The 25,598-nt window shown below is 48.3% G+C and overlaps 1 protein-coding gene across 1 annotated transcript in view; it reads right to left on the reverse strand.

Moving 5' to 3' along the window:
• The window catches only part of CFDP1 (craniofacial development protein 1), a 67,023-nt gene that overhangs the window by 2,332 nt on the left and 39,093 nt on the right, over positions 1-25,598 (reverse strand). Inside the window, exon 7 of the mRNA XM_049806271.1 lies at positions 4,012-4,170. Coding sequence (XP_049662228.1) covers positions 4,012-4,170 — 159 coding nt within the window. The remainder of the gene's footprint in view (positions 1-4,011; positions 4,171-25,598) is intronic.

A 25,598-nucleotide genomic window follows, 5' to 3' on the forward strand; every position in this document is an offset into this window, starting at 1 on the left:
GGCCAGGCTCGGAGAGGCCATGGGAAGGAAGTCGGGGGGTGGTGTCACATTGTATATTACAGTGTGTCATATTGCTGGGCGTGTGGTTGTCCTCCCCCTCTGCTGCTGAACACCAGCCGCAACCATGGGTGGGAAGGCAAGGGACAGGTGTTACCACCATTAGCCTGGGAACACCCCAACCGCTTGGGCAGCAACAGCCTGAGCTACTGAATTTGAAGCTCCTTTAGCCGCTCTGCGAATCCTTTCTCCCAACCCCAGCAAGGGGTCAGTGCCTTCCTCCTCCTCCTCCTCCCCTCTCCGACGGGCAGGCACTGGCTCCTGGGGGATCGATATGGATCATGAGCCAGGAATGTGGTCTCACAGCCGCAGCCCGCGGCTCTGCATGGAGGAAGAACCATGACATTACCCTATGGCGTTGTCCTTGGCCAGCCACAGAAAAATGCCGCAGGGGCTAGAGCAGACCCCGGAAGGCGCTACCCGTGCATACGCTGGGGTTTATGGGGCAAGCAGCCTGGGAACAAGCCCGGCTGGCTTGTACTGCATGTACATGGAGGCTGGAGGTGCTGATGGACACAAGCAGGGAAGTAGCAAGTCTGCAGGGTCAGCACAAGCCCCCCTGCCCCACTGCGCCCCAAACCGTGGGCCCAAGCTGCGGCTCTGGCTCCGGCTCCCAACCTGGCCCTGTGCAGCCGACAGCACGGTGCTGCCAAACTGCAGTGCAAAGTGCACAAGCAAGGCACAAACACCCGTCCTGTGCTTGTCTAAATAACCTTTGCTACCTGAATCAATACCCTCCTGTAAATTATCAGCCCATGTGGAAACAGGGCAGCTGTGATCCACAGCAGAGGACGGTACATTTGTTGGGAGAAGAGACTGTCTCTGCGAACGAGGGCAGCTGTGAACTGCTCTTCGGAGGGTTTCATTGGTGCTGCCTGTCCCCTGCCCGTCACATCACCCAGTGCACGAGCGCACAGGGCCAGCCTGGCACCCAGAGCGGGGCTGCTCCCCCACTGGGCCTGCCCTACAAAGGTGGCCCAATTAAGAGGCCACTACATATTTCCATTTATAAAGCACATCAGAGAGATAAGGAGTAAAGGGGATAGCTGCCTCCACTCCTTACTTCAACCCCTCCTGTCAAATCCAGGACAAGCCCTCAGGATCTGACACAACCAGGCTGCAGAAGCCCAGATCCTGCTGCTGGGGAAATGCAAATCGCCGTCTGGGGCTGGTGATAGGAGAGGTGGAAAATCACAGGCAAAGGTGGACACAGCCATGGGGCAGCATGTGTCCCCTCTGCCTCGGGAATCCTGGGGCCAGGCTGCAACTGGCTGATAACCGGCATCAGCAGAAAAAAGATGCCAGGGCCCCATTGCTCAGCTGGACACCAGTGCACTGGCTGAGCACATATCACTGCCGGCGAAGGGCTGGGGAGGTCCAAGGCACGAGGAACTCTGGACTGTGAACAGCAACTTCCGCAAGGTTACTGCAAAAAAGAGAAATTCAGCCTGCCTTCCCTTCTGAGCAAAAAGAAATGCCTCCTGCCTTCCTCGAGACACACATGGACCATCTCTGTAGTGCGCAGGTGTATGTGGCATTGGGCAGATGTTTCCAGGAGCACGTTGTGGCTTTCCTCATCAGGCAGACATTTACAATTACAAAGCAGGACATGCGGGGACCATAGGTTTCTAACGCACGCCAGCACCAGGGATAAAGGGAGTGCCCTCCGCTCCCTCCTGCCTGGGTTGAAGGGTTAACAACCCCTCATTACAATTTTTATAGAGATGTGTAAATGATTGTCCACTGAAGGGTGAGCAGAGCCTACATTATTAAAGGAGAAGAGGCAGCTGTGGAAAGGACAACAGGCTCCTGCAAAACGACCTGAAGCCAGGAGCTGCTGTGTCTGCATCATCTGCCTCTGAGCAGGCTGGCTGCTCTGTAATGGTGCAGCACGCTTCACACCATGAGCATTTTACAGGTGGCCTGTAAACAGAAGTGCAGTGGGCTGCACATCCATTGGTGCTCCTCCATTCTCCCTTCCTTTACCTTGAAGGTGGAAGTAATTCACAGTGAGCAGATACTCGGTTGATCCCCTCACACTGCATGTCTGATTAGTACAAACAGATTTGTAAGGAGTGTCTCAAGTCATCATGGCACCATGTTTCTCATTTGTTTAAGGACAAAAACGGCTTGCCAATAGCCCAGTGAATTTTTCTAGCTTGGGATGTGACAGGCAGCAAAACCCAAAGCTGTCCAAGCTTACAGATGCTCTTAAAATTGCTGCTCTGCTTTGCTCATCTTCTCGATGTGCTGATCTGTTTTTCAGCCTTCAAGGACCATTACATTAGCATCTCTGGAAAGGTTTGCCAGGCATCAAGAGTGAGCTGTCCTGCTTGTATAGGGTGGGAAAGGAAAGAGCACTGGCCAAGAAAGGTTGACATACTAGGTTTGAACAAGCAAGTGATGCCACAAAACGCTCATGGAAGGCAGCCTGGCCTGTTTGGGGTGTGTACAGTCCAGCTGAGAGTCATGGACCCTAATTCAGGCTGATTCCACTGACTGTGCAAAGAAAGTGTGTCCTAGCAATTGGCAGGAGATGGTCTGGCTTTTAATGGTGGTACTACCACCACCAGCCCAGTCCAGAGCAGTGAAAGCCCAAAGCTGTTAACATACTTGGCAGCTGCTCAGATGTCTGTGTAGGGCAAATTCTCACTCCACATCCCATCAGGACAAGCCAGCCAGGTGCCACAGACAGAAACAGGACCCTTCCCTGGAGGTGGGTTCTCCCAAAGCAGCCTGCAGCTCCTGATGGGGCTCCATGGGAGCAGCTCACCCTCCTCCTCCTCTTTCTCAGACAGAGCCTGGTACACAGTCTGGCTCTGCTTCCAGATTCCTGGCATGGGCCATTTCAATGGAGACTCTCACGTACTGGGCTCTGACCATGACATTCACCATGCTGCAGGTGGCATCAGTGATGATTTGGTGCACATGTGCTCTGCCACACCTGTAAGCAATGTAAATTGCTCACCTCCCCAGATTTCAAGGATCTCAGAGGAACGCCCTGTGCCTCTCCAGCACTCCTACTGAATTGCTCTACTTGTTCAAGAGCAAGTGTCCAGAAACAGATCAGGGCAGATCTGATGGAGAAGGGGTGCTGTGGAAGGGTGCAAGGCGAAACTGAAAAAACCCACCAGTTATGAAATACCTATTTGAAATACAAAATCCAATCTGTTGGAATGCAGAAGCTCTGAGTTTTTACCAAAGAGTAAAAGAACAGCTTACAATAAAAATACATTTTATGAGCTGTCCAGTAAGCCGGTTATGTTTTCCCAGAGCTTAGCAAAGCACTTGAGTGGAAATGCCGCTTCTGATCTTATTATCCTTCCCTGCAGTGCATGTTATTAACTTTGTTTTATTTACAGCGTTGCCATTTACTTTTACGATACTTCCATTAACTTCATCGGAGTGAACATTGCTTGATGCACACAACCAACGCCCAGTGCTGCCATAATCTTTAACGCACCTTGCCAGCTGTTCTGGGTTTGCATACATCTTTACACAGGAGGAGAGACGACAGATGCAGCTGGAACATGTCATTTGAAGAACGGAACAAAACCTATACCTCCTTTCTTTTTTTTTTTTCCTTTTTTTTTTTTTTTTTTTTTTTTTTGAGAGAAAACAGGACAAAGGCAATTGTGTTTCCTCATGGGAGTGCTGCGTTAGACCGGTTCACGCTGCATCTGTGCCACTGGCAGGAGAGAAGATAAAGCACAGCCAGACTCTACTTTAGCTGGACTTGAAGAACTCACGTTGTTAGCAGAGAGAGATAGGTGCTTGCAGACTTACCTGTCTCCCTGTGATACCTAGCGCGGCCACTGGTTTTATGTATCCCTAGGATAAATCCTTAAGAAATCCCATGGGTTTGCTGAACTCTCTGTAGCAAGTGATGGGGCTCCTACATGTATAGGAAGCGGTGGGAAATGCTTGGCTACTATTAGGTAAAGTCCCTCTTACCCGTCTTTCCCTCGGTTATGGATTGCCAGCTCCTCCACAATCCCCTCCTCCTCCTTGAAGTTCTCCCAATCCAGTTTAGATTTCTCCAGTGTGCTCATCTTCTGCTTTTTGGAGCCAATCTTCCCCAGAAGGCTGCTCATACCGCTTGGCCTCCTCACCCTGATGGAGATAAGGGAGCAAATGTTACTTAAATGCAGAGAGACAGCATCAGTTAGCAATTAAAAACAGAGCTGAGAAATGTCACGCGTAAGAGTGGTGGCCTTGATGGTGGTGAGCCACCACCACTAAACAGATGGCCACCAACTTCAGGCAGCCTGCAGGCGGCAAGGTCACGCTTCCTGCAGATCCGGCTCTGCCGTTCCCCTGGAAGCAGTAGAGTTCATTACACACATATCTCAAGTGCTTGCTTTTTGTGAAAGGGCTTTTTCATCTATCTTCTTAAGAGAACAGAAAGCTTTCAGGCCAAAAGAGATCATTAAATCATCTAGTTTGACCCCTTGTACATATCAGGCCAAGCCGTTCCACTGATCACCTCCGTGCTAAGCCTGGTTCTTTGTCTTCAGTTTAAAGTGTTGTTTTCTGGAAGGGATCCAGCATCAGTGCGTCACCAGCACTGACAACACATCTAGGAATTAACCATTTTGTTGGTATCAACATGCCTGTTTTCAACTTTATTTTGTCCAGCTTTAGGTTCTGGTTGCCACTGCTTATTCAAAAACCAAGAGTACTTTGGTGCACAGTCGGGTCTCATTAGTAACGTATTCATACATCATAACGAACTTACATCTGAATTATTTTTTTTGACAAACAGATGGAGTTCTTTATGCCTCCCATTGAAATGCACTTTGTCCCAGCCCATACGTCATTTCTAAGGTTTTGTCTCCCTGCTTACGTTTTCAATGCTGTTTGAAGATGGGGGCAGCAGAACCGTGTGTAACCCCCACCCTTCTCCTGATCAAAAATATGTTTCTGTCCAAGGATCGCCTAAATCCCATTAGTTACACCATCATGCAACATGTTGAGTCCCAGTGCACGTGCGCTGTGATCCCACACCATCTCCCAGGTCCCTGTTTAGCAGGAAGACCACCTCGGTTTTTCACCTCCTTGTTCATGAGAGGACCAAAATCCCACCCACGTGGCAGGGCCCCCAAATCTCCCCTTTATGCTGGGAAATGCACACAGAGGGACTTGGCTCAGCCAGGTCACCCTCTGAGGAAGACAATTCTCAGGGCTAGGAACTCGTAAAACAAACTCATATTAACCCTTCTTAAACCCCTGCAGGAGAGGGGGGCAAACAGCATCCCATTGAACTCGGTGTTTACACACATTCCAGAGATAACTTCAGGTCTGCAGGGCTTTTGCCTCTGCAAGAAGCCAGAGAGGAAATGATTCTCGTTCCTGAGAGACGGAGGAATCTTGGGGGGGGTGGGGAGGGGCAAGGGAGGCAGCCAGGTGAGTGCCACAGACTGCTCTCCATCAGTTCTCCTCAAGCACAGTCCTGCCCAGGGGTAGCCATTCTTGGGAACATATCCAAAGCTGTCCTTATCAGATCATTAGTGTGGTTTATGCTTCCATAATTCACAAGCCTCTGAAGGAAAATAATTCCACAGTTTATGTGGAATTAAATCAAAGAAAATGACATCTTTGTAAGCCTCAGCCAGAAGATTCTCAATGCAAGAATGGTTGGCCATGGTCACTTGGGGTTGCAGCTTCCTGACATAGATATATTCGGGCTATAAACCGTGGATTAAGGGCATCCTGGCAGGCTCCATAGCCACCAAACAAAGCTGCATGCTTCTCCTCATACTGCCCAGCCAGATGAGCAGAAATGTCCTAGGACCTGGCCCTCTTATTTCTTTCAGTCCCTGCCCACCGCTGGAGAATGTGCCAGCAGCCCACACTTTTCACCCTGCAGGGACACAGAGCAAGCTGGATGCTCTTTTATTCACCTTTATCCCTGAAAGTCTCATCAAGACGTCTACAGCCCTCACACCACAATCATGCAATATAGCCTTGATCCTTGCTCAGCCGCCAGTTCTCCCTTACTTTTCAAGACATGATGGCTCTGAGTGTCCCTATCTGCAGGTAGCAGAAAGTGGTGCAAGGGGTCAAAACATTCAAAGATGTTCTCAGCACAAGATAAAATTGGAGAGATTCGGTTCCTACATCTGGCTATTGAGGACTACATGTGAGCCTTGCGCAACCACTGAGCCCAGTATCAGATGCGTGTTCAAGTTGCGAGGGAGAGGGAGGAGAGGAGATATGACAAGTAAGAAGGCAAAACCAAACAATATATTGGGCAAGCATCCCCCGTGGCACTCCCTGCTGAGCAGCCACCTGGACGGCAGAGCCTGGTGTTCATACGTGACAGTTCCTTATGCTGCACTGGGACACCTTGGGGTTTTAGCACAGGACTCCAAGTAAAGATGCTATGAGACAGATCTTGAGAAGTGCTATGGCTGATCCAGCTGGCAACGCTCCTTTCCCTCCAGCCTGGCAGGCAGAGGGTGTTTGAATTAACACAAGGTATTCACGTTTCTATGAATACACTTAACTTTCCAGACTCACTTGTGCTTACAGATTTGCCCACCTTTGAAGCAGGAGAAGCAGGGATGCAGAAATGGAGAGTGCTGTCTCTTGCCCCTAGATGTCTCCAAAACAGTTTTTGGGGCAAAGAACCCTGATGGCATGAGAGCCATCTCACCTGTTCAAGCACACTCACAGCTCACCTGCATCCACCAACTCTTCCGTGGGTGGGAGGCTCCAGCCCCTGTACAGCTGTACTACAGACCGGCCTGACTCTACAAAAGACACAGCATGCACCTGGAAAACCCACTTGAAACCGTTTCAGGATCTCTCCTGGGTGTTAGAGGAACGTCTGCCCTGCAGAGTGACAAACAGGCTCAGAGGCAGGCTCGCACACGCAGAGACTGATGCCTTTTTTTGGCTAAACCTCGGGCTGTCAGCTGCCGGTGGGGAAGAGCTGAGTTGGGACAGGGGCCAATCGGCCAGGCTGGGCTGCTGCACAACATCCCTGCATGAAACACAAACTGGGACATGCTGACAGGCAACTGCTGTCCCCAAACCACACTGGAGGATATACACGAGGGAAGGGAACCAAAGGCAAGATGGTTTGTGGCCAGAGGTGGAAGCAGAGGCAGTGCTGGCTTCACAGCAGGAAGCAGGGGCGGCAGGCTAGATGAAGGTTGCTTGTCACGCATCTTTTCTCCCGTGGTAATTCCTAGTGTAAATTAATAACATCTACATGCACACATCCATCTGGAACAGTGCTCAAGGACTCTGTATCTCCTCTTGGCCATGCATCTCAGGAATATCCCTTAAATTACACAATTCACCCCATGTTTGAAGCTACAGAGTCTCTGTTATGGATGTGGACCTCCATCAAGGGCTTCCAGATAGCCACAAGAATATTTGCAAGTCAACAGTTCCCTCAAGGCAAGGGAACCTAACGAAACAGGACAGGCTATGCTGCACCCTCATGTTGATGACTACTCCAAAAATACTGCTAATATCTAGTGTCATCCCCATGCTGGGGATGGGCCCTGGGCTGGGTGACCTGGCTCTACTCCTGCCTCGACAATTCTGTGCTGTTTGCAGCAGGACCAAGCCTGGGCTGAAGGACATGTTCGAGTCTGCTGCTGAGTCTTCATTCCATGCTGAGCCTTTCATCACCCTGAATAATCCAACAGCAAACCTGGGGGTGGGAATTCCTATGCTTGTGCCAAAATGAAGTAAATGAGAAACATTAAAGTCCAATTAAAAACTTGCTTGGCCTTAAATGCCTCATCTGTTTAAAAAGCCAGTAAAGGGGCCTGATTAATTGCATTCAGTGCCAACAAGAGGAATTATTACCCTTTTTGTACTCATTAAGGGTATCTGCTGTGGCATCTTTAATCACTAAGGCATTTAAAAGAGAGAAAGTAATTTGCTAAGACATAATGGATCCCGGGGATGAGAATCAGGACAATCGCCTATTTAGGACACAAAGACACGCTCTCACTTTCCACGATTAAAAAGCATGGCCCAAATCAGCCCCTGAACCAGCAAATTAACGTGCTGGCGAGCTCTGCCTTGGCAGGGGCATTCCCCTGCACCCATCTAGTGTATTCAGGACAAGGACTGTGCCTGTGCAGTACGGCCACACACTGGGACAAGCAGCAAGCCAAGGGCTCCCTTGCTGTCCTACCATAGGTGAACACGCTCTGTATTCCTGCCCTCAACAAAGAGGCTTCCTCCCTTCTCAGTGTGAGCCTGCAGCCTGACCAGGACCCTGGAGGATTGCTGCTATACCAACAATAAAGTGGCATCATCACATGTAATCCCTGCTGTCTTGTAACGTGAAGGTTGGCAGCGTCTGGCAAATGCGCGCCTGCCTCCAAAGAGGGAGACTTCATCACAAGCTTTACGAAATAATCTTCAAGCAATAGGAAAACAGGGCTACAAAGGTCTCGTAGTGTGTCCTGACAGCCAAAGCAAGATGAGTTCCTCTCCCACCCACCCAGAGATGGGTGCTCGTAAGGCCTCCTGACACTGATCTCGCATGCACTGGAGGTTTCAGTACTTCATCAGCCTTTCACTTATGTAAGTTTTCCCCAATGACTAAATTTCCTTGCTCAGCCCATGACTTGTTATCTTATTCCTAGTAGCGACTAACAACGGATCATTCTCTCACTTTTCACAGCAGCCTTTTACATCTTTGAAAGTTTTTCATATTCCCCTCTCTGCTCAGCTTGCTCTATCCTAGACTAAACAATCCTGGGTCCTTTCAAGCTTTTCTAATTCCTCACAGTTTCCAGCCCTCTGACTGCTCTTGCTGCTCTCCCTGGACTCTCTGCTATTGACCCACAGCTTCCTTGAAACGCAGCATCCAAAATGGGAAAGAAAGGGCTCCAGCCACGGCTTTACTGGCACCGGGAACAGGAGGAATACTTAGAAGCCTTGCAAAGCATACAACTCTTTACACAGCCTCCTATGACGTTTGCCTTTTTCACAACCGTGTGACAGCGTTGACTCATGTTGAGCCTGTGATTCACTGAGATTTTTCTCTGCTCTGCTGCTGCCAAGCCGGTTATTTCCTTCCTCGATTGGTGCAGATGATTACCACTACCTAAAGCCAGAGCTTTGCACTGGTCCTTCTGTGCTGTTCCTCCTGTTTGCCCTCATGTTTCCCTCGACACAGTGGATCCTGGATGCCTTCGCAAATCAGCCTCTCCTATTCACAACACCAATGCTGCAGCTGTTAAAGAGTAACACTGGGGAAAGTACCTCCTGTCTTTGTGAAATACCTACGGAGACAATTTAGCAGCTGCACCAGCACCAGTTGGCCAAACAAGATAAAGCCGGTGGCCAGAAGCAGGCAGGGACCAGCAGGGTCAGGCTGCTGGAGCTGCTGTTCATGTTGTCGGACTCCAATGAACAAAGGGTGCCCAAAGGACACCTACTCACATGTTGATCAAGGAGCCAGCAGCATCCCCAGCTCCAGCCTAACCTCCACCCTTGGCGATCACAAACCCTCTGCTGCTGTGTTTCTGCTGGCTCTACAGGAGGGTGCAGACCGCAAACCCTGTGCTGCTTCCCCATCTGCCTTGTATCATCCTCCTTGCTGTCGATAACAACAGCTTCTGTAGCAGGAAGATACTACTTCTGTTGCCTATCAATACTTTTAAGAAGGACTCAATTCGTAAGAAGCAAACACTGAACACAAAATAGGATGTTACTAATGCTTAGCTAACACCCCAACACTCCCCCAGCCCCCTTCTTGTTATGTCAAGTTTTGGGGAAATAGTGTGAGCAAAGGCACTCGAGAGGACAGTCACTGATGTACACAAATCACGAGTGAGATGCTTGCTTTCCCTCCCTTAATGAAATCCAGCCCCCCAAGCCCCGGTTAAACAGACTGGCTAATAACCTGTTTTGTCAATGAGGATCTTGTGACAAAGTGGCTGCTGCTGCAAGACTTGGACCAAGCAGCACATTTTTTTAGATGATGCTGATTCCACCAAGGCATCCTGCACACCCGACAGCTATGTGGTGGAAGAGACAAGACAACAGAGTGGAGCATCTTCTCTGGCCTCATCACAGGCTTTTGCACCTCCCAGAACACAGACAATTTGGTGCTGGGCACTCTATCACCTTCCAGTGTACATCCAAAAGAACTGGTGACTCTCCATTAGGCACTGCAGAGCAACATTTCTTTTTGCAAAAATAAAACTGGACTCACAGAGATGATGTGATTTCATCACAAGGAAATGTGAGGCCAGGAAAGACCCCATATCTCCTACCCCAGCTTTTGTACAGCGATTATCAAGGAAACCATCTTTACCATTTACCATTAAAAAAGGCAGGTTACACATACAACCTAAAAAATCCACTCTCAAGGAAGGTTCAGAAGCAGGATGGATAGTTTTTGTTGCACGTTAAACGACGAGACCATTACAACAGGCAAGGGTGCTTATGCTGTCTGGCGCAAGAGGACAAGCAGGACAAGCAGGATGCATCCGCTCAGCATGGCTGAATAGCTTTGCAAATCCTCAAGCAGAAGAACCCAACTCATACCTAAGCTATAACACAAACCGCTTCTCTGCTGGCTCCCTGCAATGTAGAGCAGCACGTCAGATGTCACTATCAGTGAGTAAATATCACCAAGTGCAGAAAGACGGCATCTCAGGCCATGCAGCCCTGAAGGTGCCACGTACATCATCAAGCCCTGGCTCTCCTGCAGCCCCTCTCCTGCCCACCTCCTTTCCCCACTCGTGTCTGTGATATTTACTTGCAGCACAGCGACGGCAACTCTGTTCCTGTCACCCCAAGCACTTCAATGCCAGGGACGCAGGTGAGACTCTGCCACTCAGCAAAGAGAAGAGCACAAGGTTTTGTAAGTAGTAACATCTATTCCTGCCACGAACTGCTGTAAAGCTGAATAGTTTCCTTAACGGCAGGAAATGGTTCTCATACAAACTAACCACAGCTGGGCAACTTGATGCAGCCAGTAAATACTTTCATTTTAATAAAGCAGAAGATTCCTGCCATGGATCACCCGTGCCGCTGTCCTCCCTTCAAACAACAACAACACGCACAGGTGTGTGAAAGACATTGCACAAGGAGAATGTATGCAGAGACCTGGCTGGTGGCCTGTGTGCCAGCTCTGCTGTTCACTGCCAGCCTCTCCAGACCATCTTCCTCGACAGAGGAGCGAAAAGGCTGGAGAGGAGGAAGAGGGGCATGTGGCAGGAAGGGAAGCGTGGTGCCATCTGCTCCTCAAGGTCAGGGTGGCCTGTCTGGACCGAGCAGGCGGCAGCAGAATGATGGTGCCCAGTATTGCCAGCTTGCAGCAACCTTCTCCGGAATGATAAAACAGGTCTGCCTCTCCTGACCCTAAAACTGACCCGCTCTTCCCATTCCTCATCCTGTGTAACCAGCTGAGGACAGAAAAATCTCCCAGGCCAAACCCAACTGCATTTTTTTGTTCTCCTACTTGGCATCATTTCCCAAATGGGCTCTCCAATGGATGTGGTGAGCAGGGAGAGCAGCCCAGCTCGTTCTCAGCCCTGCCTGTCACAACAGGTATTTAACAAAACAAACAAGAAAGCCTCCCCAGTGCCAAACAAACCAACATTTAAATCCCAGGTGGAAAAAAAAGAAACCAGGAGAGGAGGAAATGAATATAAAAGCAGGGTGGATGCTGCTGGAGGGCTGGCAGGGTGGTGATGATCCTGTTTGGATGGCAGTGCCCAGGACCGAGCAAATGCGGGGCAGGCTGGCAGGGACAGGACTGCCTGATTCCCACTGCCTGGCCAGGGCAGCGCAGGCTGAGGAGCTTGCTGCCAGCTCAGATAGCAGTGCCTGTCCATATGCTCCACTTGCTGAGCTGGTAGCAGATACCCTAAAGCACGCATAAACTGAGCCAAAGAACCTGCCTGAAATGCTCTAGGAGTAGCAGTGATTTTTGAGGCAGGGTTATAAACCCGTATCTTCGTAGTGAGGATCGTAAACCTTCTTGCACTCTGAAGAGCGACATGCACCAGATCACAATGGAAAAGCAGTCACGACTGGGGCAACACCCATTTGGCAGTGCCACAGGTCACAATGGAGCATGCAGCGCAGGCAGCTACATCCAAAGGTAGCAAGAGACACAAGCACACTAGCAAAATGCAATTACCCTGCCTGCAATTCTGCCAACAGACTGAGGCAAATTTATTTCTACTGCATGGAGGTCTTCGCTGACAGGAGCAGTCAGCAGCTCCCAGTGAATGTACAATTAGCCTGCAGAAGGTGGCTTGGTCTGACAGCAGCAGAGCCAGCCTGAAGTACTTAGAGTAACAACAAGGAAATGAGTTAACTCTTCTCAAGCTTTTGTTCAGGCTTGCCAACCCAAGAAAACCCCAAGTTGCTTTGCCATCACTGCTGTTGCAATGCAAGCTAGCAAAATCTGAAGAGCTAAGCCAAGCCTCAGGTCCATTCTAGTTTCTGATGTCACCCCATACCTCCCAAGACTTCAGGACAGCCTCATGGTGAAGACCCCTGCATGAACACTGTTGCTCACAGCTTCTTTCCACTTGTAGGAAGTCTTTGACACTGACTCTGCTGAGCTGAGGAGGTAATCCAGGATCGCAGCACAACGCAGAACTATTGTTAAAATAAGCAACGTGTCAGGCACATATGGAAGAGAAGGTGTAACCTCTCAAGAAGTGAGAGTGATAGCTCTCCTTCCCATAAGCCTGCCTGCCTCCTACAGCCAGGGTCTACAGGGAAAAGAGTTTAAGATGGAGATAAAAGGCACTGCCAGGCAAGGACAGCCAGACTGCTACACCCTGGCAGCCCAGCAAAGGCTGGCCAAGATGACGTGGTTTCCATCAGCATGGAGAGCCAAGGGCAGATGTGACAGAGTAAATGCATGCTAGATGCTGCCCTGGTGAGGGCTGCTGCAGGCAATGGCAGAGCTTGCCATGGGCACAGTTAATTCTGGATGTATTTGTGTCTAAATATAGTCAGTGGGGGAACAGAGATTTGTCACAGGGGAAAAAACATGTCACTCCCACCTCCCAGCAGCAATGAGCAACAGCCCGCCAAAGGGCAATGCTCTGGTATTCCAGCTACTGTTTTACTGCTGGATTTGTTATTAATCCAGCACAGTGAGTTTCTGTGTGACTTCACAAGTTGTGTAATGCTGCTTTGCTCTGGCAGAGTGTACCTCACCTTCAGGAGGGAAATAAGTGTCATGGTACCTGCTTATGAACAGCAAAACTGTCACAACAGGTGGTAAAGGAGCTTACACAGCATCACACCATGGGGTGCCAGCGGAGATCCCAGTTCGTGCCTTTTTTTTCTCATACACTCTCTAAGACACACAAATACTTCATGCTCATCTCCATGTCGTGAATCACGCTTGATAGGCCTTTCCGAAGTGCAGGTCTGAAAAAACAGACCTAAGGGCTGCCTTGCTCCAAAACAGGACAGCACAGATAGGGTACCACCTTGTTCTCCAGTGCGCTTTCCAAACTGGGGAACAACCCAGGTATAAATACACAGTAATACTGCAGACACAAATACAGTTATTTCAAGAATAAAATCAGAGTTGTGTCTCCACATGCACCAAGAGGCAAGTCTGCTGAGCAGGGAAGAGATGGGATGCTTTGGCTTAGGAACAGAGAGCAGCAACAGTAACACAGGTGCACAGCTCTGCCAGACCTGGCCTTTCCTCAAGCAGGTCCCATCCCATAGCATCTAGGTCTGCACTCACCTCTCTGGAGGGCCTGGTCGGCAAGCATAGGCTGGAGTCTCATTTTACAGGCTTTGGAGGACACGCTCCCCAAGAAGCACATCAGTTCTCGGGGAGCTGGCTGGCTCAAGCAGAGCCCCTGACCTGCAGGTCCCCTTATCATCAGGAAGGGCTCATTAGGGAATGGACCAGGGTTTCCTGCTCAGGACCAAACTCTTTGTGAAGGGACTGCTGCCATGGACAACCTGCTTCCTAACAGCCAGAGGAAGCAAAATATTTTGCCTGGGCCTCTGAGACAGAGTTGCTATGGGTTGGTTGTCAACAAAATAAAGTTGTACTTGTGGAGATGGGCAGCGCACGCCATGCACGGACTGTTACTGCAGGATAAAGGTATTCCCAGCAGCATCACTGCCTGCCCCCCGAGCCAGGGACAATTCAGAGTGGCATAAGGCCCCTCTGTACCAGTATAACTGCAGCTGCCCTCTGGGCTGTACTGGCAGAACTATTTTAGCAAAAACAAAATCTCACACCCTCCTAATCAGTATGACATTGTGTGGAGACCACGGCTAGCTCTGGCTCCTTTCCAGCTCGGAGCACAGACGGAGGCTGTTTCAGGAGCAGACTCTCCTAATGCATTTGCAGCAGGCCAGCCAATTATGTTACAATATCTGCGTATGGAGCTCAACAGGAGCTTAATTGAAAGAGCTGTAGCATTCAAATGACTTTTGATGCTATGAAGACATTAACGATTCTGACCCAGCACTAACCAGCCCTGTCTCATGCTCGGCTGATGGGTAAAGACCTGTAAACTCAGGGCTTGATCTGCAGCCAAAAGCTACACCCCTATTAACTCAGCTCAGCACAGCACTGCAGCTGCAGCCAAATGCTGACAGAGTTGCCCCTTCCCAGCTGGCAGCTGCAGCAGCTCCTCATGTGAGCTCTCCTCTGCCCAGGGCATCCACACAACATGAGAAACAGACCTGCTCCTGCCACTGAAGGACCATGTATATGCACCCAAACTCCCAAAACTGTTCCCATATGGACTAATTTGAACCTGCAAAGCACTGCTTGCATTTATTCTTTTTGTTGAAAAATATCATGCATGGTCTTCATATATTTATTTCATGTTGCTCTTAAGTTCTGTAAATGTTTTGGCATAATAAATGTGCCAGTTTCAGATGGATTTTGTGACACCAGCACAGAACCAGTACACCTACCCCACTCCAAGGTGGTGGGCTATATTTAATTTGGTATCTTATCTTAGTGCTGCCACTGAGAAGTGGCCAGAAATGCCTTTCATAAAGCTGTAACTGTCCACACTGTGTACGTGTGTGTGGGGGGGTGAGGTGCCCTGCTTCTACTAGTCTAATTTCTGATCCAATGCACAGAAATCAGCAAAAATGCACACACACACAAATTGCCAGTGAGCTTACACTCCTATGTGGCTGTGAGGCATCTCACACCCCAACAGCAGGCAAAAGCAAAAAATAGAAGTGAGAAGGCACGGTGCTTTTGGTACCCATGTCTAACATCTAACAGACTGATTGACCTGAAAGCTGCCAGAAGCTACTGCAAGTCAGTAGCTGTGGCATATAGCATGTTTGCCAGGCTACATCTTGGGTCACACGCTGGAGCATTTTAGAGTAACACACCCTGTATTACGCCCATATTTAGCCATGGTAATAAGTGTGACGACTTTCAAACACTTGCAGCTCTCACTGACTTCACTGGGTTCAGTTGAGACATTTCAAATAAAACAATAATGACCAGAACTGTGGGCTGGGACCAAGCACAGACCATTTTTATCTTAAAAGGCATTTGTTTGAGAACATTTGGAGCTGCTAGAACCAATAGCACTGAAGTTATTTCACCGTGCAACCTTAAAAACGTTGACAGCTTTGTCTGCAAAATAACACGGATTAATTGGTGACCAATGCTTAAAAAAAAAAGAATAGTTAGAAAAAATTGCTGGCAAACAGAGGAGAAATTCTTCCTCTCTTCAGAGGCTCACTCCTTCCTCCTTTGTCTAACAGCAGATCTTTTGTTCAGGATTTCAGTTGCGAGCAGCCCCGAGGTACGTGGGGAATGTCTTGGTTATGACGAGCCCTCCAGACTGCTGCGCTGACTCGGTTTTAATCGTCAGAGAAACCACTCCAAATCATGGCTAAGAAGTACTGCTAATGGAATTGTTCCAGCACTAAAGGGATTTCAAAGTGAATGAGTGTGGATAGCAGAGCAGCTGGTGTGACTCCCAGGTTGCTCTTTACAGCGCCTTGTGCCACGCAAGGAGGATCTGACACCCCAACCGCCCTAGCCTTGAGAAAACAACTCTGTGTCCCCCCCAGCAGTGTAGAGTCCCTGGCTCTGTCCCTGTGATTCGTAGACAGCCCCAGCATTTAGTCCTGATTAGCTACCCACTGTATCGGATCAATGCCAGGCTTTGATCAAAATGAGGTGAGAAAGGCAGGACAGAAGTAGGGAGGAACCCCCCTTCCCCCAGCAATTAATCTGACAGCTTTAAGAATAGTTCTGATTAAAACAAACACACCTCCTTCCACTGGCAAATGTCTGCAAAGCTCAGCAGCCTAGGACAGGGGAAAGTTCCCAGAAAATTAAGTCAGGGTAAACAAGCGTCAGGGCTCCCTGGCACAAATGCATCACTACAATGAGCAACAATCTAGAGCCCAGTGGAGCAGTTGCTTTGCAGTGTCATGCAAGTTAATAAAACGCATGAATACAATATATTGTCTTCCAGTGGAAAGCCTGGCCTGGCAGCACGTGGGACTATGGGGGACAATAAACATTTGGGCACTGCTACAAGCAGCCATAAAACAAGAATGAGGGTTTGATCACATTTAATTGCTTTTGGGAAAGGTAACATTACTGGGGTATCCATCACAATTACCTTCCCTTCCCCAAAACTGTTCCATCCCAGATTAAGAGCTGGCCAAATGATCCAGATCAAAGAGGGTATTTCAGGGGGTAAAGGAGGCAAATACCCTAAAAGCTTTAAAGATGTTTGCCATATAAAACCTGAAGTCCAACCCATGAGAAAGCAGGCAATAAAAAGTTACCTGATGAAAGGATGTGTTTTTCTTCTCAACTACAACTTTCTAAGGCTGGTGACTGAAAAAAAAGCTCAGTAACAAACCAGAGGACACCGCAGAGAGCCCAAAATGTATGTAAGAGGAGAAACTAAGATTATCCCATGGTTTTTTTCCAGGGCTTGACTGAAGTGTTTTAAATGCCTGAGGCTGGCAAGGCTACCTCTCAGTGCCTTCCAGCTTTGGCAGCAGCCACTTAGAAGAGCTGCCCTTCCTCCTCCCAGGGACCCAACTCACTGGAAATAGATTTCAAGTCCCCAGAGGAAGAACATGGAAACAGCTGACTTCTCCCAGCCACAAGCTCAGTTGTCACCTTCTAGCTGGAGGGAGGCAGAAGGGTAAGAGCAAGGGTTCCCTTCCACCCACGCAAAGTGAGAGGCTCCCAAACAGATTTTGCAGCTAACATCCACCTACCAAAAGCTGCTCGGGAAGCCAAAGCTCCCACTGAATGTGGGGACTGCAACGCGGCATGGCTCCCACTACCTCCAGCAGCCCCATGCAGAGGGGGGTGGCAGGGCCAGCGTTTTCATGATATACCGTCTCTGGAATTTGCTGGTGAGCATCCCACAGCCTCTGCTTGGTACGATGCCAGAGCCATTTCTCAAATCCTGCGTGACCTACCAGCTGCTGAGGGCAAAACAGCAAGGCATATATCATCCAGGAAGGAGTCAAGATCAGCAGGCTGCTGATGAATGAACAGACAAATGCTTCACAAAACTCACTCCTGTACTCTTGTTTGGAGGGAGCAGGTTCAGGTCCCTGGCTCTCCCAGACAGCCAGCATGACCCCAGGCAGGTCATTTAGTTCCTTTGTAGCAAGACTTTTGTCTCAGGAGGCAGAAAGCTATGCAGCAGCACTGAGCAAGGCAGGCAGGCTGCCAGCTGAGGATTCAAACTCCTTCAGGGAACTGTAACAGTTGCGCAGTAAATGCATTAACCATGGGAACAGCTTCCCAAAGGATGTGGTGGATCCCAAATTGTAAGTCTTTCCATTGCAAGTGGATGCCTCTTTCAAAAATGCAGGCTGTAGTTCAACCACAAGTGCTCGCAGGGAGCCCTGAGGGAAACGCCATGACCCCAGCAAAGGCAGGATCTCAGACTGGGCACCCAAGCAGCTGCTTCTGACCTTCAGCTGAAAACCTATGAAATCCCTGCCCTTTGCACACTGCCATGGCAATTCAAGACACCTCCTGGCTATGCCCTTTCTTTGTGTCTCTGTCCAGCCCAATTTTCAGCTGTTTCTGTGATGTGCCCCAGGCCACCTAAATTCCCTTTTACTCAACCTGTTGAGCAATCCCTCTAAACCTGTCACCCCTCTAGCTGGTTTTGTTTGGTTTTTAATTACAAATCAGATCTCCTAGTGAAAGTTGCTCTGCCTCTTTGCTTCAGATTCTGTTCCCCCAGCACCAGTTTCTTGGTGAAACTCCCAGATGAGGACTAGTAAAAGCCTTCACAGCATGCAGTACCCAATGACCCACACTGCTAGAGACAGTTCCTTCACCATTCTGCCTACTCTCAATTTCTAGAGAGTATTCCTCAGCAAGAGAGAGAAGAGATTGAGTCTCACCCATAGCACAAGCCCTCAGTTTCTTTAATTTCATCCGTGACAACTGCATCAGGGGTCAAGACTATCATACTTTGCCTAGGAGCTGCCTCAGGATACCCCAACACATGTACCGCAGTGTGCCATATGATGCTAAGTACCCAGTTACATGTGTATTCAGAGTCCTCTCCTGCCAAACCAGATACCTCAAGCTGCTCCAAAACATTTGGTGGTTTCCAGTGGTTTGCAGTGGAGAATCTGCCTGTGAACAAGTCTGATGCACTTCAGAGGCTACTGTTAGCAAACAGGGAGAAAAATACATTTTAAGGGAGGAGAGAGGTAGATGCATTGCTCCCTTGGACTAACCAGGCCCACGATCTCCTCTCATCCCTTAAGTAGGGATAACACTTCACTTTACTGAAGTCCACCTAAACCAGCCTGTGCTTGTCAGGAAGCTGGAGTAGCCAGGTGCTGTGCCCCCCTCCCGACTGCAAACCACGCTGCAGTGCTCTCCAGTGCCAGAACCGGGCTCTGCAAATAGCCAGGTGCAAGGAGGTCATGCTGAACATCCCAAGAGACCAGCAAGAAACAGGAAACTTTCTGCAGGAACAAAAAAATTCCTTTATCTGCCTCAATCACAGTAATCTTTGGACAAAGTGTTCTTGTCCGTATCTGGACTGTAATCTAGTGTTTCAGCAGGCCTGCTCTCAGGGCTCTAGCAACACTCAGCTGATCCACACGTGTACCTTGGCAGAAAAGGTTATTGTATCATATACAAAGTTGTTTCTCCTTTTCCTATCTCTGGAGTTTTGAATTTCTAGTTCTCTTCAGGGTCTATAATCAGGGATTAGAGGAGTTATTTATTCCCAGTAAAAAGTCATAGCCCCCTCCAGGATATCTCTGCTACAGCACTTCTTCTGAGACTCTTCCTTCCATTCACCAACCTAAACTATCTCCGTGAGCAGAAAAAAGCCCAAGCAGGGTAAAGCCTTGCCAAGAGAAGAAACTCTCCCATTATTCTCGTCCAAGAAAGTGGCACAAAGGAAAAAAGACCAGAAGAGATGGCTCGCATCCCTGGGTCATGGCAGAGAGCTGGAAGAGGCTCATCTCCAGGAGGACAGAGTGCCAGCACTTTTTTTTTTTTAACTTAGCCAGCAGCTGCAGAATTTAAGCTTTATTAAAAGCCTATTTTGCCCTTGATGCTGCAAAGGAAACCATCTCCCTCCTCTCTCCTCTCAAATAAAAGGCCAAAGTCTGCAGACAGACATCCTGTAATGTCACCTTAGAAAGGGGTGGCAACTTGACTCACCTCAACAGGACGTGCAGCATGGAGCAGCTTTACTTCCACTTGAGGTTACAACAGGAACACACTGCTCCCATGGCCAATCCTTGCTTTGAGGTTTTATTATGAGCAATAGAACAAACCTTAAATATTCTCTGATTACAAGTGTCTGGAGCAAGAAAGGAAGAGATAGGCAGGGAAAAACAGGCAGGCTGGATTTTGAGGCTCTAGGCACTACTCATTACCCACAGTCTCCCATATACTTTGTCTGCAGTGCTGCTGCACACAGAAGCCCTGTCTCCTAGAGATACATGTTGCATGACAGGTCAGAAAGACCCCATTTAAATGGCGTTCCTACAATATATTTTAGTATAACACAAGAGGCCACGTTATTTGTCAGGTCAGAACAACAAGAAACGTAGAGCACTGAACTAGATACCATTTACTAAACACTGTTCTCCAACAGCAATTCTAAGCCTACCTCAATTTATAGATTAATCTGCTGGATCAGTAATTTAGACTATTTGATGGTTAGCATTCAGAAATGCATGTTTCTGGGAAGGCTGAAAACCTGCTTGTGATTTACAAAATTACTGCAGGGTCTCTAGTGACTTGGGGATTTGTCAGAGGCAGGTGTTCTGCGTTAGCCACATTCTCCATTCTCTCCCCTCATCCAGGTTTAATATCAGCAATGAAATACCAACTGCTCCTGAAGCATTTACTCTAAAACAGCAGAACAAGTGTGAGTCTTGTCCCCCTTCCCATTTCTAGCCTGCTACATCAATTGCCATGCGATATTAAGGCTTTAGGATGATGTATATCAACCAACTGGGGTGGGGGAGAATGGGACTGGAAAGCATCCAAATAATGTGTGCCCTCCCCACGCCCTGGGGAGGGTGCCCCGAGCCTCCCAGGGCAAGGAGCATTCCTCCCCTGCGCCAGTGCTTGCAGAGGTCAGTGCCAGGGGCTGGCCTAGCTGAACAAAACAGAGCAGGATTTGAAGAGGGAAAGAGCAAGCCTGCCTCTGTTTGCAGCTAACCCCTCCTTTTGCCCAGCCCTTTCTGACTCCAACCTCAAGCTGCTGCTATCTTTCAGGCCTAGGTTGGGATTTCCTCTGGAGTATGTCAGCAGAGTTCTTTAAAATGGCAGTGGGAATCCTCACTAAACAACAGGACTAACTGTCCTTTCTCAAACACTGAGCACATCGGCTCCAAAACCCTCCCAGAGTCTGCAGTGTCTGCGAAGGGAGCTGTGAGCGTTACTTCAGCTGGCTCTCAGTGTAGCCCATTTCATAACACAAAAGGAAACTCGAATCCCTCAGGGCTCAGAATTTTTCCAAACTGGGTAAACACACGCAAACACACATTATTTGCATGCACAGCAACTGGGACAAAGGATCTGTGGCCAGGTAGGTGTCTAACTGGTGGTCCAGGCATGCAGTAACATGTGTGCAATCCTAGAAATCTTGAGCCAAGAGACTTACCTCTAGACTGACTCTGTGCTGCTTCCAAGTCTCGCTTCGAGATTAAAAAGCAGCCTTTGTTGTTTGGAACATTATCATTTCAGATAACACCCACCCGTGCTCAGCCCCCCATCCCGAAGGTTTGGTTTGTAACCCAAAACATTGGCGCCTTAATACCAGAAGGTCAAAGCCCTGCAGTCATTAGGCAGATTATATTTAAGAGCCCTATGTGCAGCTGATCAGAGGCTTATTCCTTAAAGAATTGAAATGGCAAGACAGCACACCTCAGCAAGCAATCTCGTTTAATAGTCAATTAGCAGAGATGTACTCTCCTGAGCTACAGATCACTGCAGACAAAAAAAATGCACCACCATCAGCTTTCCTCTGCTTCTGCAATTAAATCAAGACAGCTGATCTACTCTTTCAGCCCATCGTTAACTGGCAAGACTGGGATACATCTAAAAGTCACCCAGCAGTTTTATCCCAACCAGGACAGTAATATTCCTGACAATAAACAATATTTTAGACTAAAGGGGGACTGGATGGACTCAGAAGCCAGAAGAAAAGCCCCAACTTTTTCATTAAACTAGCATGAATTATAATCCTCCAACAGCAACCCCCATTGCAGACCCGAATACCTAAACCCCACATGCACTGTCACACATCTGGGAGAAGGAAACAGCTAACTAAAGGCAGATTTGCATCGGGTTGATGTATTAGCACCAGCCAAATTACAGATGAGGGCAGGCCACCTACATCCAGCCACATGTTGGTAACAAGCAATGCTGTGAACCAGAGCACACACCCAAATTTCATAGGCACATGGACATCAGCGTAACCAAGAGCACATGGGAGCTCTTCTCTAGAGCTGCCAACCCCAGTGTTCAAAAGCCATGAGTCAGCCTCTGCACCCCCTCCAGTTGAGGTTAGCTTAAAAGCGAGACATTGCAGAAAAGCAAGAAAATCAGAAACAGTTTTAACCTGCCTCCTGGTTTCTAAGCCTTAGGTTATGCCAGCCAGAGTGGCTGTCCTTTCCTTCCAGCAATTAGAGGCAGAAACTTTCTTTTCCTTGCTGGAAAACTAAGGTTCTTACCTGGTTGCTTTCCCCCGGACTTGAGCATTAGTAGGAAAATTTGCCAAATATTTTAAGACTTTGCGGTTCATTCAAAGCTACCATTGCCCCCTCCCACAATCAATCAAATATGACACTGGGTGACTTAGGATTTGCAACAAGAGGCTTGTGCTGGCTGGTTAAGAGTAGAGGAGAGCTGTCATCCACAACGCAGCCCCGACAGTTTGATGGAAAGGTTTATGCCACCACATCAGTGCTCTTCACTGAGTCCCTTTTTTAAGGGTTTCAGCAGGGAGACTAAAAGCTTCAACTGTCCAGGGACTCTGAATGACCACGTTCTGACCACAGATCCTCTAAATGACCTTCTAAAATCCTCTATGTTGGAGAAAGCACAGTGCAACATCACGCTGCAGAAAACCAGTGCAATCCTCCAAGAAGCAGCAAAAGCAGGCTATGAAAGCTGTCAATACCAGCACAGCAGTATTGACAGAAAAGAAATCCCAGAGATTTCAGAAAAACGTTCCTCTGATGCAATGTGAACAACTGGACACAGCAGAACGGCAATACGAAAGGGTCTACGTGTCAAATCAGGGTTCCTCCTAGCTTGTGGGTTACCACAAACATCTCTGCAGGCTGAAACCTACCCTGGGGACTCTGATTTACTCTCCTGCCTTGAAGAGCAGAGACAACACAAAGATAGCCAGTCTGGTGACAATGTGCAAGGAGAAATCAAAGCTTACTTTCTCCTCTTATTGCCATGCTGACTCTGCATAGAGGTAACAAAAAGCAAAGCAACACTGCCTGAATGTCCCTTTTCAGCAGCAGAGCTAAACAAGGCCAATTCTGAATGGCAAAAGGCTGCAAAGTGAAGCTGCCACTAGAGACGATCATTTTTCACAGTATACCCTTGCTTGAATGCAGCAACAAGAAGAATAAATTCTGATGGAAGAAAAACTGACAGCTCTTGCCATTTGAATATATGCCTAAAGGCACAGCTTAGAAGCAGGATTCTTATGTTATGAACAAAACACCCCTTCCGTTTTATTCTCCCTCATAGCAAAATCCTACAGCAACATCTCCCAGGTGGGGTGATGCTTACTTCAGCAGACCCTGCTGCATTCAGCTCCATGGAGAACAGAGTAGATGGGAAAGTCTGCGTCAGTACAATCCCAAGTTACCACTTCAGAAGGCAAGTGTTTATTTTACCTGGTTCCTCTGCTTTATGAGTTTGAGGAAGAATTTCCCTGCTGACTTCCTGACCTTGCATATTTGGTTGAGATGAAGGCGTGAAGTGCCAAGCACTTCTTTCAAACTCAGGAGGAGCAAAGAACTGCTGGGGCATGAACACATGAGCAGAGGGACCAAAGTTACAGGTGATGCTAGTTTATACCAGAAAAGGTGACCTGATGGTATTAACTCTCAAAGGTTAAACCATCACAAGAAATGATGCTGCATTTCAGAAGAGGACAGACACAACCCCTCAGGCCTCAACGGGTGTGAATGAGGCACACCCTGGGACCTGGGCATGACAACAGTGGTACGGAGAGATGAAGTCTCACAGCAAACTGCGTACTGGCTCCTAGCTACACCCGGCTACCAGGATCACCTCCCTCTTCACCTCCCACTTCTTGCCTTCAGGCCCTGAGGCTGCTACAACTGAATAAGCTAAAAAAGCAAAAGGAATCAATGCATAGCAACAAAAATCCCCAATCTGGATTAGGCATGCAGCTGAGTTACTGACATTTCCACAGCACAGCCAGCCAAGCTGCACATACAGGTAGGGTACAATCCAAATGAAAAATCAGACAAATAAAAAAAGGGCACTCTTAGCTGCAGGGTCTCCTCAACAACTTCACTGGCTGTACCCAGAGCCACATGGAAAACCCAAGCTGGCTTGCAGCATGCCAGATTCACTCTGTGTCCCCAAAGCAGCGCTGTGCCTGGGCTGCTTGACACTTTGACCACCCTCCACCACTGCAGACATGCTGCCTTAGTTTGGGCTGAAGCTCCCCATATCCTCCTCAGCCACATCACGTGCAACTGGTGATATAGAGGGTGCTGGGTCTGGTGTGCCCAGCTCACCACCACAACTCCAAGTCCACTGATCATGAAGTCAGAGCTTTCTATGACCAGTCAAGCTATTAACAAAGCAAGCATCTGAAGACATCAGTTAAGTCTGTTATGCCACACACAACCAGCTCGCCATCAAATTCCCCTGAAGCAACTCCATCACTTGTTTCAACCTGCTGGTGTAAAGATGAACGGCTGGCAGGAGGACATTAAATATTGTTTCAGGCTGCTTTTGAGAAGGTTGTGTGGGAACCGTTTACACCCTTCTCCTGAGCACACACTGGTGCGAATGCGGTCTGTATGCTACTCATTTCTATGATCATGTGGCTACAGCAAGGGGAGCATCTTTGTTCCTACCACATGTGTCTGCCTTAAAGGGGACACGAAAACTGCTGGCTTTGTTTTACATTGGGATCCATGCCTTTCTCCCCGCTTCCTGCATTTTTCAATACAGACAGCCAGAAGCCCTTCTCCAAACTATTTTCCCCTGCTTCTTTCTTTTTTTTTTTTGTTTAGGACAATGTTAATCTGGTCCTCTCTTGATTTTGCCAGATAATTTTCTGGAGATCTCAGGGATGGTTATTTTATAATTGAAGGGCTAGAGCACCACAAAGCTAATGAAGACATCCTTTGCCCAAAAAGGGTTTGATAGTTACTGGAGACAGCAAAAGCAAGTGACTACAGGAATCTTTCAAAGCTTCTTGCATTACAGGCAGAGAGAAGAGATCATCCTCCCCTTTGTTGTTCACGTTTAAAGCATACAAAGCCCCATATATTTAATTCCCACATATATTGCTCAGTCTCCTGCATTGCAAGCAAGACTATGTCATGAGAACTCCAGCACAGCACATCCTTACCCATCAATTTTGGGAACTGGGGCAGGGCTGTGGTAAGCAGCAGACCAAGAGGGACATGGTTTTATTCCCTGTAGGATTTCCACATGCTCCCCTACCCCCACCCCACTCTGAGGAAGCAGCAGGGAAAAGAGGAGCATGTTAGACGCTTCAGTCTTTGGTCTTTTCATATCTGCAAATACAAGTTTCTTATTAAAAGATAAAGAAAAACCCCTTTCATCTTCTACGCCCCAACCTAATCTTTAAATACCTAGTGAAATATAAGTAATTGAGAGATGCTTTTAGCAGCTGTGGGCTCAGTCATCCTTTTCATGTACACAGAAGCTGTGTAGGACTAAGGGTTGCTTAACTTAAAACTGACAAAGTTTGATCGCTGTGCCTGGCAATGAATATTAAAAGCAATGACAAGATTGACATTATCTAGCTGCACTGTAGCTTCTATTTTTTTCTTTTTAAATGCTC

This window comes from Accipiter gentilis, chromosome 7 (genome assembly GCF_929443795.1).
Source record: "Accipiter gentilis chromosome 7, bAccGen1.1, whole genome shotgun sequence".
NCBI classification, from domain to species: Eukaryota; Metazoa; Chordata; class Aves; order Accipitriformes; family Accipitridae; genus Astur; species Astur gentilis.